Genomic DNA, 14,992 nt, shown 5'->3' on the forward strand with positions numbered 1-14,992 from the left:
CGGCCTGGTAGGCGGTGGCCTCAGGCAGCTAGGCCAGCGGCAGGAAACTCAGGGATGGTCTCTAGAGGCCTTCTGCCCAGGCTGACCCCTGGGTGTCCACAGCCATGCCCAGCACTGCCCGTATGAGTACTTGTCACAGTGGCCCTGGCAGTCCTGCCCAGGGTCAAAGCCGAGGCCTCCACCTTCGAGTGAGGGGGCTTCAATCATCGGGGAAGCAGCCTGACCCAGAAGCTAAGTGATGTTGCAAAAGAGGACCCCACCCCCACCCCCAACGGCACAGAGAATGCTGGAAAAAAAGAGCTGGCTTCTAGAAGAGGCTGGCCTGGCACAGGGATCAGCCACGAGTGACTGAGACATGCTTCCCTACTCTTCTGTGGCTGGTTCTACTCAACCCTCAGGGCTTGGCTCAACCATCACCTCCTCAAAGAAGATCGCCTGAATTGCCTTCCTCGCTCAACCCTGGCCATGTTAGAGAGACCTGGTCTGGACCCCCAGCCCCTGCGCTTCCCCCATCAGAGCACCTTCCACCCTGCACTGCATAGATCCTGCCCGGTGACACATGGACTATAGGGATTCATGGTGAAAACCATTGCTTCTGAGGTCAGCCACACTGCAGCACTGAACTCACCTCTCTGAGCTTCTGTTTCCTCCTCGGTCTGACGAGGATATTAATTTAATATTAAATGTTAAATAATAAGCAACAATAAATAAATAAATAAATAAATAAATAATAATAAATAATTAAATGTTAAATAATAAATATTAATGTTTTATTATTAATATTATTAATTTAATATTAATTAATTTAATTAATTACATTGACTGCACTGGAGAGCTAGAGGGAATAAATGACATCATGCTCACATACACCATCTCCCCGAGCACGTAGATGTGGCGCCTGGCACAGAGCAGGTGCTAGAGGATCGGGAATTGGTGTCCCCTCCCTTCTGTCCCCTGCTAGACCACGAACCCGAAGAGGAGTGCAGCCCTGGATTGCATTCACCCCTGCATCCCCAGAGCCAGTGTAGGGCTTGGCACACAGTTGGCGCCTAAGATGTGATGACTTAATAAATTCATATCAGATCAGTGTGGGCGTACACATACAACTGTTTCTAAGCACCTACTATACATATATGATATGTATAAAGTCGGGTTTTTTAAAAGATTTTATTTATTTGATGGAGAGAGAGAGAGACAGCGAGAGGGAACACAAGCAAGGGGAGTGGAAGAGGGAGAAACAGGCTCTCCACTGAGCAGGGAGCCCAACGCAGGGCTCGATCCCAGGACCCTGGGACCATGACCTGAGCCGAAGGCAGACGCTTAACATCTGAGCCACCCAGGTGCCCCATGATATGTATAAAGTTTTGTTGCTGTTGTTTTTTTAAAGATTTATTTATTTATTTGAGAGAGAGGAGGGAGAGAGAAAGAGAGAGAAAGCACAGAGGGAGTGGAAGAGGGAGAAGCAACAAGCTCAGTGTGGGGCTGGATCGCAGGACCCTGGGATCATGACCTGAGCCGAAGGCAGACACTTAACCCATTGAGCCACCCAGGCGCCCCTGTATAATGTTTTATACACATTACATACAATGCTCATGAGTTCACGCAGCAGTTATAAATATGAGTTAATATGAGCTGGGAATGACTCATATACATACACACGTAAGCACTCATATGGGGCTCTTAGAACAGAGCCTGACATGTAGTAGATGCTGACTCGGTCTATAACATATGTTTACTGTATACATAGACTAGTGTGTACGTGTACACACACACACGCGCGCGCACACACACACACACACACACACACACACACACTGTTTCTTGAGCCCCTACTATGTACAAGATATTTTAGGCATTAAATCTTATAATGTTCCTGAATTTAGGTGTTAATTATAATTGCCAAGTTAATGAGTTACAAATATCAAAATGTGTGTAAATGCTTAGGACGGACTCCGGCACACAGTCAGTTCCAGATAACGTGAGCTCTTACTGTGTGAGAGGCAGTGATGTGGTTAACAGCTTAGCTGCTGGAGTAAAACTGCCACTTACAGCCCTGTGACCTCGTGTGATATGCTTCACCCCCGAGGATGAGCCTCAGTGTCCTTGCGTGTAAAATGCGTGTAACAGCAGTCCCCACCCCCGAGGGTTCTTGTGAAGCTTAAGCTCAGAATCGTAAAGTACATTTTTGACCGTGCTGGGTGAGTACTCGGGGCTGCCTGGGTTACCTCTAATTACAACAAACCCGAGGGATGGATTTGGTTTTATTACCTCTCATCTGAGAGAGGCATTTATTCCTCTAACAAATCTATATTGATGGCCTACTACGTGGTTGGTGGTGTTCTCAGGGCAGAGGGTCTGGCTGTGAACTCCACATATGACCATTCCTGTCCCCACGGAGATGATTTTCTAGTGGGAGGAGAAAGGAAACAAATGAGCAAGAAATACGTGGCCTCTGGGGAAAGAACCAGGGCTGGGGCAGAGGGTGTGCTGGGATCGGGGTAGGGTGCTATGTTCCAGGGGGGGCCAGGGAAGGACTCTCCTCAAAGGGGATCCCTGAAGGAAGAGAGTGAGCCATGGAGGAGAATCTGGGGGAAGAGCATTCTGGGGAGAGGGTACAGCAGCTGCAAAGGCCCTGAGGCAGAAGGGGCTCAGAGAGGGGACTGATGACAGGGTGAGGCCAGTAGAGCAGGGGGTAGTATTGGGTGGGCCTGACCACAAGGCCCGTTCCCTGTGCCCCTGCACTTGGCCAGGCCCCCAGGTGCACACGCCCCCCAAGCAAGGACCCTCTCCCTCTGTGGCCTGGGCTAAGCAAGCCCTGGGGTGTCAGGATGGGGCAGGAGGGGACTCCTACACTGAGGGAGGGTGCTCGTGCCCTGAAACACAGGGACCATGCTGGGCTGGGCTCCTGGGGGCCGGGTGGGTGGGGCTCTGTGGGTCGAAGCGTGGAGGCCGTGAGCTCGGCCACAGAGGCCCCTTGTGAACAGGCACAGAGGCCCATTGAGAGCCCCTCCAGCCCCTGGCCTCAGCCCCATGGCCCAGCGCGGGCGAGGAGGCCGGGCCTCTGCCCAGGAATGTGCTGGATCCTGGGGGAGGGGGCCAGGGCTCCACAAAGCCCCTTTCTCCTGGGCCCTGGGAAGGGTGCGGACCCTCCAGGCTGACCCCACCCCTGCCTCCTCCTCCCAGACCAGGGGTAGGTCAGGGCGAGCACCCTCCCTCTTCCACCCTGAACTGCCTCCCTACGACCAGCGTCTGAGGGCTGAGGGCAGGAGGTAAAGCCCCGTCTGTCCCAGGAACCAGGCCCCAGAGCTGAGGGTATTATAAGAGAGTGAAGCTGCCCCGGGTGGGTGTGCTCTCTGGGTGCCCACCCCGGCCAGCCATCTCCCTCCTGGCCCTCATCTTGACCTGAACCAGACACCTCACTTGGAGACAGAGGCTGGAGGAGCAGAAGGCCAGGAGCTGCCTGTGCCCAGGTGGGGGTGGGGAACAACACGGGACCACCCCTGCCCCAAAGCAACGATCCCATCAACTCCCTGCTGCGAAACTCCTCTGCCACACACCCAGGCCCCTGAACCCCAGCCCTGAGGGCCCCTGGGTCCCTTGGGTGGGCCCTGAATCAGCCAGTCCTGAGGGGAGTACAAGTGGCCTACAGCCTCTAGGGCCTTGTTCCTGGGGGGGTGGGGTGGCTGCATTCATCCCTGTCCTAGCAGTGCCCAGGGTGGGGGAACCCTAGGGAACCCACCCACTGTGTTTAGATGGGGCCTGGCTATGTCCTGGGCAGGGGCCGGCCAGGCCCTCAGACTCAAAAAGAAAGTCCCTCAGAACTTTGCGTGTGATAAAATAGAGGCTGGGGAGGAAGGGGGGTGGTAAGGAATGGGGAGGGAGACAGAGGGACACCCCCAGGTCGCCCTGGCCTCACTGAACTGGGCGGAGACTCCCCATCAGCCACAGGAGGGTAGCCCGGGGCCTGCAGAGCAGAGTTGCAGAGAGAGTGGCCAGGAAGGACAGCAAGGGAGGGAGAGGGGACCAGAGGGAGAGATGGAGATGGGAAAAGACAGAAACAGACAGACAGAAGGGAATGACGGGGATGCAGAGAGAAAGCAGGGGAAGAAGGAGAGCAAGGTTTGAGACACAGAAGGAAGGGAGAGAGGGAAAGACAGCGATGGAGAAAGACAGAAGGAGACAGGAGGACAAAGCACAGATGAAACAAAGAGGACAGAGACAGGCCAAGGCAGGGGAGGAGGGGAGCAGGAGGCCCCGAGGGGTGTCGGAGCAGGCCAGACACGAGAGAGGAGCTGGGCGGGGATCCCAGAGAGGGGATGTCCGAGCGAGGGGCTGTCTGCCACGTTGGGGTACTGGCGTGCAAAAAGTGGGGCAGGGCCAGAGGCTGCGGGAGTGGGCTAGGGTACCATCTCAGGGGCTCAGCTTCAGGGTACTGGGCTGGGCCCCAGGCAAGGGGCATGGCCGGTGTAACCCCGTCTCTGACGGCCCTTGCTTCCCCTGCTTCCCAGCATGGGGCAAGGCTGAAGTGAGCACACAGAGACCCTGGGAATGACAGACCCACTTGCTGACTCCAGGCCTCAGACTCGGCCCAGCTGCCTGGACCTGCCCCAAGGGTGGCGGGCCGATGCCAGGGCCAGGCCTGGAGGGTCTGAGGCCCTGTGTCTTCCCACGGATAGGACCCACTCACAAGCGCAGACCTCTGCCCGGCTAGCAGGCCCTGCCCGGCTGCTGCTCTCCATTCTCAACCCCTTCTCCCACCTCTGACCCCTCCTGCCCTTGCAGCTGCCTCTCACGGGGGAGGAAGGCTAGCATGGGCTCCTCAGAGCTGTGGTGGTTGACAGCCCCACGGCAGGGGCCACAGACATTTCCAAATGGAACGTAGGGACAGGACCAGGGCCCCCGCAGACAGGCCTCGCTTTAGCAAGAGGCAGCTCCCGGGCTTCCTACAGCCCTAGAAGGACCTACATGGGGAAAAGCTTCAGGCACGATCCGAGTTCCAGGGGCTGGGAGGTCATGGTCAGGACCAGGACATACAGGGGCCAACCCTCCTGTCTGTACTTGCCCAGGTAGGACACAACCCTCAGGCATACGAATGCCCCTGATGCACCAAAGGTAGGGTCACCACCCCGGAGAGGTGAAGGCCCACCCCTGTGGGAGCCACTGGCTGCCTTGTGGCCATCTGAGCTGAGCTCCACCCTTGGCCCTGACTACAGGGTGCTCAGCAGGAACCATACAGAGCTGTTGGGCTTTGCCATCCAATAGTTCCTTCTCTACCCGGAATGCTGGGGTTGGAAGAAGGAGGGACTCTGAGGCCCAGTGCTGGCCTGGCCCCAGCTCCACTGTGCACTGCGTGCTGGCAGCGTGAGCCGCTGATGGAGGCCTGATACTCGTCTCTCCACCAAGCCCAGCCTTCTTCCCGAACCCAGGAACCCTTGGCTTCCCAGCAGGTGACCCAACCTAAAGGCAGGGTCCCTCCCGGGTCCAGGGTGAGGCTACTTCCACCCCTAGTTGGCCTCCCCAAATGTCCTGAGCTAAATAGCACCCTTACCTGGCCAACCCCGCCTGGGGTCCCCAGCTCTGCACCCCGAAGAAGGGATCTAGGGAAGGACCCCACAGTGGAGTTGCTCTGGGAGATGAGAATTTTCCTTTGAATGCTGCATTTCTGGCTTTCAGCACCTATTATAACCGGACATATTCTGCCTGTGGCCCTAAGCCTTGTCCCTTGGGCACAGACGACCACACAGCCTACACATCCTGACTCGTGGGGACCTGCCAGTCATGTCACATGATTGTCACTGGGCAAGTATGAGACCACCTGCACGGCAGGCCCACGGAGCCCTTGAGGCCCTCGGCTCCTGAGACAGGACCTCTGTGGTAGGAAAGCCCTGCTTTGGGGCTTCTGTGGGGAGCAGGAAGGGGGGCCTATGCCCTTAGCAACTTACCCATCTGAAAGTCCGCGCTGCCCAGGTCCCCACTCCCCAGCTCATCTGCAAGCAGAAGAGAGGTGTGTGTGGCAACAGGCATTTATTGGACATCTACTGGGTGTCGGGCACGGTTCGGGGCCCCGGCATGTCATGTGCCAGGTCATGAAAGCCGAGAACTGTCGCCTCCTCCCCATGCCTGGGGAGGCTGGCCGGGAAAAGTCCACTCAGAAGCCTCCGTCGGAGAGGGCACGGACCAAGGCCGTACACTCTGGGGACCTGACTGTCTGCCCGCGCTGGGATAGGATGGGCCCGGTCACACTGGCCACCAGGCGAGGCCAGGCCAGGGTGCAGTGCGGGGCGGTCACTGTCCTCTGCTGTGCCTTGTCTGCCACCTCCCTGTCAGTCCTCATCATCCTGGGCTGTGGGGAGCAGCTGTCATCCCAGGGTCACACAGGTTGTGAGTGGAGGATCCGGATGAGGCTTAGGATGCTATCATCTCTGGAGTCGCCCCCTTGGGCCAGCTTCCTAGGGCCCCTCTAAGGACGGGTGGGAAGAACCCCGCCTCCACCCCCTCACCTCTTCTGCTCCCTGCCACCAGAACCTTCTGCTCACCTCCAGAGGCCTCGTCAGCCAGCAAGTCCTCGTCGTCAGAGAGGTCTGAGTAGCTCCAGCCAGCCCGGCCCGCCGATACCGTCTCTGCATCCTCGGGCAGAGACAAGCCATCATACGCCTGCAGCCCGCGGGCCACCTGCAGGAGAGCACACAGTCGATGGTCACGTTCTCCAGCCCCCGCCAAGCCCAGGACCCCTCTCCTCACTTCAAGCGGGACCCCGAGTCCCACCCCCAAAGCCGTGGAGTGGTTTACTCAGATGTGGTTTGGCTAAGAGAGTCAGGCTGGGGCTGAACTACTCATTTTGACTCTGTTTCCCCCAAAGCCCCATTCACCCTTACAGGCCTCAGAGCCCAACCCTGCAAATTCACTGAGTCTGAAAGAATCCTCATATAAATAGACATTAAAATCACATTGGTAAGTGATGACTGACTCGTCTTCCTTCGAGAAAGTAAGGGTCATCCAGGACACCAGGCAGTAGACAGGGGACCACAGGCAGGTAACGGGTAACCTGAGCCAGCAAAGAGGGAGGCCACAGGCACGAAGGGTAGCCAGGGTCAGGATGGATAGGACAGAGACAGAAATCAAGGGGGAGCCCACTGCGGCTGCTGTCTCCAATGACAGCTTCCCATCAGGCCATCTTGGCCACCTCTTTTGGCCTCAGTCTGGCCTCCAAAGTTCCAAGCCACAGGAAACACATTCCAGCCATGCTGGACAACCCGCTCCGGCCCTCGTGGCCACAATGACAAGCTCATCTGTGCTCCCAGCAGCGGGAGTGGAGTCCAGCGGCTGGGCGGGATGGGGGCAGGACAGGCGTGGTGTCAACTCTGTGTGACCTCAGGCTGATGCTGAGCCCAGCACAAGTTCCACAGAGGGCGTGCTGAGACCCTGCACCCTGCAGGCCAGAGCAGAAGGGCCCTGGCGGCCATCACACCTGCCTCTCTCAGGTCAGGGTATGGGCAGTGAGTGCCTCTTGCCTCTCAGATAAGATCAAGATGTTTCCAAATGAGTTTTATCAGATACCGTAGAGGAAAACACAAGCCCAGGGGGAGCCTGCGGGAACCCCAGAGCCCCCAAGCACCAGCGTGCATATTTGTGATACTCTGTGGTCCCGTAATGCATGTCCAGCCCCAGAGAACCTGGTGCGAGTATCTCAGGCCCTGCCCTAGCCTCGGCCCTCCCTGGGGAGCCCAAACCAGCCAGAAGGAAATGGTCTGGCTTGTGAAAGCCAGACCCAGCCCTCACTGGCTAGACAAGGTGAAGGTAACAGGAAAGAGGCCCAAGGAGGAGAAGGAAAACAATGAGACGGCCAGTCTCTCTCCCTCCCTACAGCCCCCAGCTTTGCCCAGCCCATGACCCTGCAGCCTCTGGCCTTTTCTCGCGTGGTCCCTTTGCTCGAATGCCCTTCCTCCCTTTGTTTATCGGACTAAGTTACCCTCCAAAATTCAGCTCACCATCACCTCCTCTAACTGTTCAGTAAGAAAAAGGAATGAATTACTGACATTTACAGCAACACAGCCGAACTCAGTCACACATGAGGAAAGATGCCAGACACAGAAGGCGACATTCTGTGGGGCTCCACTTATATGAAGCTGTAGTGGAGAGATGGTCTAACCCTCAGTGACAGGTCACTAGTTGCCCGGGACCAGGGGTGGGGCAGGCTGACCGGGTAAGGACACAAGGGAACCTTTTGGAGTGCCAGTTCTCTGGGGACATACCTCTCGTGATTGAACTGTACACTTTTTTTTTTTTTAAAGATTTTATTTATTTATTTGACAGAGAGAGATCACAAGTAGACAGAGAGGCAGGCAGAGAGAGAGAGAGGAGGAAGCAGGCTCCCTGCTGAGCAAAGAGCCCAATGTGGGACTCGATCCCAGGACCCTGAGATCATGACCTGAGCCGAAGGCAGCGGCTTAACCCACTGAGCCACCCAGGCGCCCCTGAACTGTACACTTAAAATGGGTACATTTTGTTGTATATAATTTGTACCTCAAGAAAGATGACAAAATTAAATTAAATTAAATTAAATTTTTTAAAAAGACAGTTTCTTCTGGGAGACTTTGTCCTGACCCTTGGCCTTCACAGTCCCCTCTGTGCCCACACTGGGTACTGGGCACTCTGGGCTCACACTCTAATCACCTGCATCTCCACTAGAACGGAAACATCCTGAAGGCAGGGGCCCCATGTTGAATAACTACTTGAATGAATGAATGAATGAATGAGTGAGTGATCAAATGTCCTCTCCTATCAAGTCTAGCTGCTTCCTGAACTAGACTTGCTTTGGAGGCATTACCTGCTCCCATGCAATCTACACACAGTCTCTCTTCCTAGGCTGGGAGCAACTTGGGGGCAGGGTCATTTAGTCACCTTTGTATCTACCGCGCTACCAAGTCTTGTGCAAGGTCTGCACTGCCCATGACTTACCATTCTCATGGCCTAGAGCCCCTTCCCCTCCCGTCCAGGGGGCAAACCCCTCCTCCGGTTCCTTTTCCTTCCCCACCCTCTCTCCAGACAAATGCCCATCCCCGTCCTAGGTGGCCAGCAGACTTCTGGCCTAGGCCCAGACTGGGTCTGTATCCAGGAATGAACTTTAGAACCTCCAGGAGCTGGTGAGAAATAGATTCCGGGGCTCCTTCTCATCCAGGAGGGAGGGATGGAGTGGCGTGCGCACAGAGAACTCTGACTCACTGGCTAAGAACCGCAAGATCAATCCCCCACGAGGGGTTCTCCCTCTTTCCATGACTGTGAGTAGAGGGCAGTGTTCCCAGTGGGTGGGAAGGGGGTTCAGAGCAGGCCCTGGCTGACCTAAGGGCAGTGTGAGGCTAAGACTGGCCTAGGGGCATGGAAGAGGTTAGACGGGCAGGCTTAGAGACATCCCACCTGAGAAGGGTTCTCCCTCTATGTCAATGCCACACCTTTCCCCCTCCCTCTGCAAGCCAGGCTGTCGGGGGTGTGCATGGGGCGCAGAGATTCCCGGCACCCCCTAGACACTGCCATCTGGGAAGGGAAACTCTGGTGGTGAGCAAGGTCCAGAGCTTCTCTCAGGCCTGGAGCTGGGAGGGCGGGGGTGGGGGGGGCGGGGGCGGGGAGGGCGGTGTCAGGACCAGAGAGGAAATAGCAAAGTGAGATTCGACTTGGAAAAAATGTCAGGAACACACATCTGCAGTGAGAGGAGTAAGAGAATCCAGAGCGTGTCGGGCCCGGATAGAAGCCATCCCACCCCAGGGACTCCAGGGAACGGGCCCTTCCACATGCCAGCCTACCCTTGCTTGCAGCCCCTCCCCAGGGCCCGAGTTTCCCGGGTCAGATCAGGGCCTGCAGCGAGGGCCAACCCAGCAAGAGCAGAGGCTTCATTTGAGAAAAGCTAAAGATCAAAAGGTTCTAGCAGCTGTATTTCACATCTGGGAGGCGAGAAGGAGCCAGACCGGAAAGAGGCTCCCGGAAAGAGCCCAAAGGAGCCTGAGACTTGACCACAGAAGGGAACTTGGATTCAGATCTGGAAAGTCTGGGGTCTACTTGGGAACAGAAAGAGCTAACATGTATTAATCACTTACTATACACCAGGCACTCCTTTAAGGATGTTTATAAACGTGAACCCAGGTTATAGGTGTTAAACAGACCACTGTAGGGATGGGGACACAGAGCGGTCGGGTTATCTACTTGAAAATCTAGCAGGTGGCAGAGCTGGGATTTGACCTCTGGTGGTTTGGTTCCAATGTTTAAGCTTTTGCCGGAAGTAATTGAGGTCACTGAGAGTGACTCCACGAAACCTTTCAACCACAGTGCTGTTTCACAGTCTACAGAGCATTTCCTCCATCTTAGTGTCATTGGACCTTGACCATGACCCCTGAGGTGGCTGAGCAGGTGTGAAAGGCCCCCTTTCACAGAGGAGGGAACAACACCTTGCTTTCCCATGTAACTTGCCCAGGTGAGTGGCAGGCAGAACCAGGACAGACCCAGGATCTCTGGATTCTGCATCTGTTAACCAGGAAAGAGGCAGGGCTGAGGCTGGGCCTGCAGGCTGGCCTTGAGGTCTAAGCAGGGGGCAGGATCAAGATGTCCAGGGCTGGTCGGTTCCCATCCACAACCCAACTGGCTCCCAGGATGGCCCATGGGATGCCTGAGCTACCAGTGGTCTAACGTCCCAAGAGGGCCACTGGTGGCTCCAAGGTCAAAGGCAGAAATAGAACCCAGGTTTCCTGCCCTGCAGCCCATCTCCGGCAATGAGAAAGCCCAGCTTCCTCCCAGAGGAACGCAGTACTCAGGCAGGCGTTGGAGCCGGATGGCGGGGCCGGAGAGGAGGGGTCCAGAAGGCCGACTTGGGCCAGAGAGGAAGGAGCCAAGCAGAGAGGGGGATTTTCCAGACCTGGCAGGTTCCTGGTGGGGGAAGTGGAAGCAGCTGACTCATATAAACCAAGGCCAAAGGACTGTTTTAGTGTGCTGGGAACAATTGCTTGGAGCAGGGGTGTGGGCACGGTGGCCCCCCCGTGGGGCGCAGGGGAAAGGGGGACCCAGACAGGTGGAGAACTTCTGGGAGACCGCTCCCTGAGGCTGGGCTGTGTCCGGGCCTTCCTGGTGGGGATGAGGGTGCACACAGGTCTCCAGGTCCAAGTCCTACAGAGACCCTTTGGGACAAGGGACGGAAGCTGGACCTTCCTCTCCTGGCCTGAGTGAGGATGAAGACAGATCCAAGGCTAGCTGGGAAGAACTCAGCATGGAGGGGAAAGGGGGAGCCTTTAGAGAGGGGCACAGAAGGTGGAGAAGGTCTGGGGGACAGGGGGAGGTGCAGATACAGATGCGGGATATGGGGTCTGGGATTTTTCAGGAAGTCCCTAAGTGAGGGTTGTGGGCCTTGCAAAGGGTACATGTGCAGATAAGTGTTTTTGGTGTTGTTAACATCAAGGAAGGCGGCGGCACAGGGAGGAGGTGACAACAGGAACGGGCTGGCTCCATTGAGGGCTTTCTCAGGCCGGTCCCCAGCCTCAGCACCATGTGGACCACCTCGGTGACTCTTTGCAGCAACCGGGGCAGGGCCGGCGCTGCTGGGCCGTGATCCCTCGTCTGCAGTAAGGGAAAGCCAAAGAGCTCTGAAAACTCAGTGTTTTCTTTTTTAAAATGAGTTTATAACAAGCTCATTCAGTGCCAAGTCCTGACCCAAACTGACAGGAAGCTATTAACATCCTATTTACTCCACTCCGGGTGAGGAGCTGTAGGTTTTGCTGCAGCAACGTGACCGCGTTTCACGACGGGCGTTGCCCCAGACTCCACTGAGTGTTCTCACCGCTTCTATGCAACCGTTCTCCTATCTAGAAACTTCCGAATTCCAAAGCGCCTATGACTCCCTGGGTTTCGGGTGCATGACCAGTTCCATTTGGCAGATGAGCAAAGGGAGGCTCGCAGAGGATCACCGTGTAAAGGAAGCTGAAGGCATGTGAGGCACGTAGCTTGATGCCCTGTATACAGTAAGAGCTCAGTAAGTGCTAGAATGAGTAGCATGCAAGGGGCAGAGTAGAGGTGAGGGGTGGGTATGGACAAGAAGGGATGCATGGCAGCACGGGGTATGGGTTCAGGCCCATGCTTGGCCTCCAGGTCTGGAATGTGGGGGAAGGCTCTGGCCCTGCCTCCTAAGCTCCAGGCTGGCTGGTAGGGTGGCACCCAGGCTGTGGGTGACGACGCAGCTTGGGGCCGAAGCTCAAGATATCTGCTGGCTCCGAGGAGGATCCAGAGGGCTTGGGGCTGCTCCGGAGTATTATTCACGGATGACTTGGGCAGCCCACCCACTGCCCCCTCCCCACAGCCCAGGCCTGGGCTGAGCCCACCGCCACCCCCACAGCTGGGCAGGAAGGTCTGAGCACCGCAGTCCCCAGGGTAGCTGCAGCTGCCCAGGGCAAGGCTCCAGGCATCTGGGCTGGAGTGAGCTCACCGCATCGAAATCCAGAGACTATACGGGGGCGGGGGGACAAGCGAGCCCCTGCCTGCACACCTGCCTTCTGCCAGCACAGGCCCTGCCTCAGTGTCCCTTCCCCCATCCGGGGCCCCTGGGTCTTCAGGGAAGGACACGCACCCGGAGAAGTTCCCTCCCCCTCTGTTACAATACTGGCTCCCAGGTCACTTCACAACCAGTGCTCCCTGGCTCTGCAACAGCCTGGGCCCCAGATACAGGGTCAAGGTGCCCGCCCTACCCCCAGACTACCCAGTGCCCTGTCTATGGGCAGCAGACAGCATAGGGGAAGGAATCTGTCAGGGCAGCACTTTGTCGTGCAAACTGCCAGGGGCGGGTGAGCCTGACACAAAGGCCAAAAGGCCTTTAATCCCCTGGCAGGCTAAGAGGGGCGCCGGGCCGGAAACGAGGTGGCCACAGCGTCCTCTGGCATGCCTACCCTGCCCGTGCCACACGGGAGGCCTGCCAGCTTCCCACACTCAGGCTCCCAAGGTGCAGGACCTTTGCCAGCCAGTTAGCCGGGAAGAACCACGATCCCCCCCATTACCACCACCAAATAAGGAGGATGGCAGAGGCACAGCAAGGGCTCCAGGGCGCAGGTGCCGAGATCAGGTTTTCACAGGGCTTATCTCGTGCAAACGCACAGCCCCCTCAAGCAGGTACCGGCTCCTCCACCATCCACCACCGTCCCCAATTTACAGATAAAGAAAGAAGCTCAGAGAAGTGAAGCCACCTACCCAAGGTCACACAGCTAAGGCAAGGGGAATCCGGTTCAAAAGCAGAGCCCCTTCTTCTGTACTCTGCGAGCCTAGAGGCCCAGCAGCCAGCAGGCCCCTGCTTCCCACCCCAAGGCCCGCAACCTGCCAAGCCTGCATTCCAGCCAGGGCCAAGAAGGAGCATGGAGGGCTGGTCAGGGCCTTCACCAGAGAATAAGGACGCAGAAACGCGGAACTCTGGGCTCTCTCGTGCCATCTCTGCCCCAGACTCACCTTGTGGCCTTGGATAAGCCCCTCGGCACCCTTCCCTTCTAGCACACTGTAGCCAGTGCCCACTCTGTGCACCAGGCTTCCACACCAGCCGTTTCTGTTGGTGTGGAACAGAAGGAGCAGGAGGGCCGTGATATTCACCTGTTTTGAGCACTGCTGCCTCTTCAAGACAGAAGACACGTACTAGGTGCTCAATTAACATCCGTGCACACAGACAGAGTAAATGAATGAACCAATGAACCTGCCCAACTGCCCCCAGGTGGGGATTAGCCCTTCTGACAGAAGAAGAAAATGAAGTTCAGAACGAGAAAGTAAGGCCTTGCTCGAACTCACAGCAAGAGTCACATTGCCTCAGTTCCCCATCACTAAAGAGGAGGCCGCAACACCCAGTCCCAAGGGAAAAGAGGGCCCAGATACCATGCTCCCTGAAACAGAGAACACTCCCTCCACGCCTCAGGTTTCTCGGTGGTGAAACAGGTATAAGAAAGTCTGCCTGGTTTGCCTCCTTCCCAGAGCTGCTGGAAGAGGCAAGTGGAATGAGGGGGTACCTGCTCTGGGAAGGCTGGCCGGAGAACTCTGCCTGGGCCTTTCCAAGGTGGACCTCACACGGTCCCTGCCTTTAAGGTCCCTCTGCATGGAGCTGCGGTTACGGCCGAACAGGGCTGTCACCACCAGGGCCCGAGCAAGAGACATGGCCAGTGGGGCAGAGGGTGGGCTCTTCTCGGCAACCCAGATCCCAGGCTGCCTCGGCCACTTCCTAGCTGGGCAGCCTCAGCTTCCACCCCTATAAAAAAAAGGATAATCAATCCATCCTGCCCTATAAGGTTCAATTCATGTCGCTTAGAGCTTTATTTCTTGAGCACCTACTATATGCTGGGTCCTAGGGATAAAACTGGGACATAAAGAGACACAGAGCTCTGTGTTCCTAAGGGAGATACAGCATTAAACCAAGATATATGGACATGGTGTGGGAAGGGCTCTAGAGAGGAAGGATGGGGGGGCCAGGAGGGCCCAGAGGAGAGTCCCCTCACTGACCGAGGCAGGTGGGAGTTTGGGGAAGGTTCCCAGGGGACAGGACAATTCAGCTGGATCTGAAAGATGGCCTCACCTAAATAGGGTGGTGAAGGGGCAGAGTGCGTGCACTAGGCAGAAGGAAGAGCACATGTCCCACGTAGAGGATGCAGCAAGTGCAAAGGCCCAGAGGTGGGAAAGGGCACAGCATGGTTAAGGGACCAGCCCTAAATGGGCTTGTCCCAAAAAAGAACAGTATCCCTGGACTACGCTGATGTCATGGTGTTAGTCACAGAGCCCAAGTCCTTCAGTCCTTCCAGAGTTCCTGTACTCTCCTCCTGCTCCACAGACACCCCAAGAGCGAGCCTCCTCCCAGCGCTGACTGAGCTGCCTGTTAGCCTAGAGGGAAGCAGGAGGAAATCGCTGGGAAATGCTCCCCCCCGCCCCCCTGCGCACCGGAGAGCCAGGTGCTGCCTCAGCGGCGGGGGAGGCAAGTAGGAATGGCTTCCGGGCCTGGCCG

At 56.7% G+C, this 14,992-nt stretch overlaps 1 protein-coding gene across 5 annotated transcripts in view; it reads right to left on the reverse strand.

Moving 5' to 3' along the window:
* Positions 1–14,992, reverse strand: part of LOC101681560 (basement membrane-specific heparan sulfate proteoglycan core protein) — a 98,799-nt gene that overhangs the window by 58,974 nt on the left and 24,833 nt on the right. For all 5 annotated transcript variants that reach the window (XM_045063928.1, XM_045063927.1, XM_045063926.1 and 2 more), the window contains exons 2-3: positions 6,537–6,672; positions 5,943–5,987 (exon numbers count right to left, since the gene is read on the reverse strand). In XM_045063928.1, coding sequence (XP_044919863.1) covers positions 5,943–5,987; positions 6,537–6,672 — 181 coding nt within the window. The remainder of the gene's footprint in view (positions 1–5,942; positions 5,988–6,536; positions 6,673–14,992) is intronic.

This window comes from Mustela putorius, unplaced genomic scaffold, assembly GCF_011764305.1.
Source record: "Mustela putorius furo isolate JIRA1106 unplaced genomic scaffold, ASM1176430v1.1 tig00003853_pilon_pilon_pilon, whole genome shotgun sequence".
Lineage (NCBI taxonomy): Eukaryota > Metazoa > Chordata > Mammalia > Carnivora > Mustelidae > Mustela > Mustela putorius.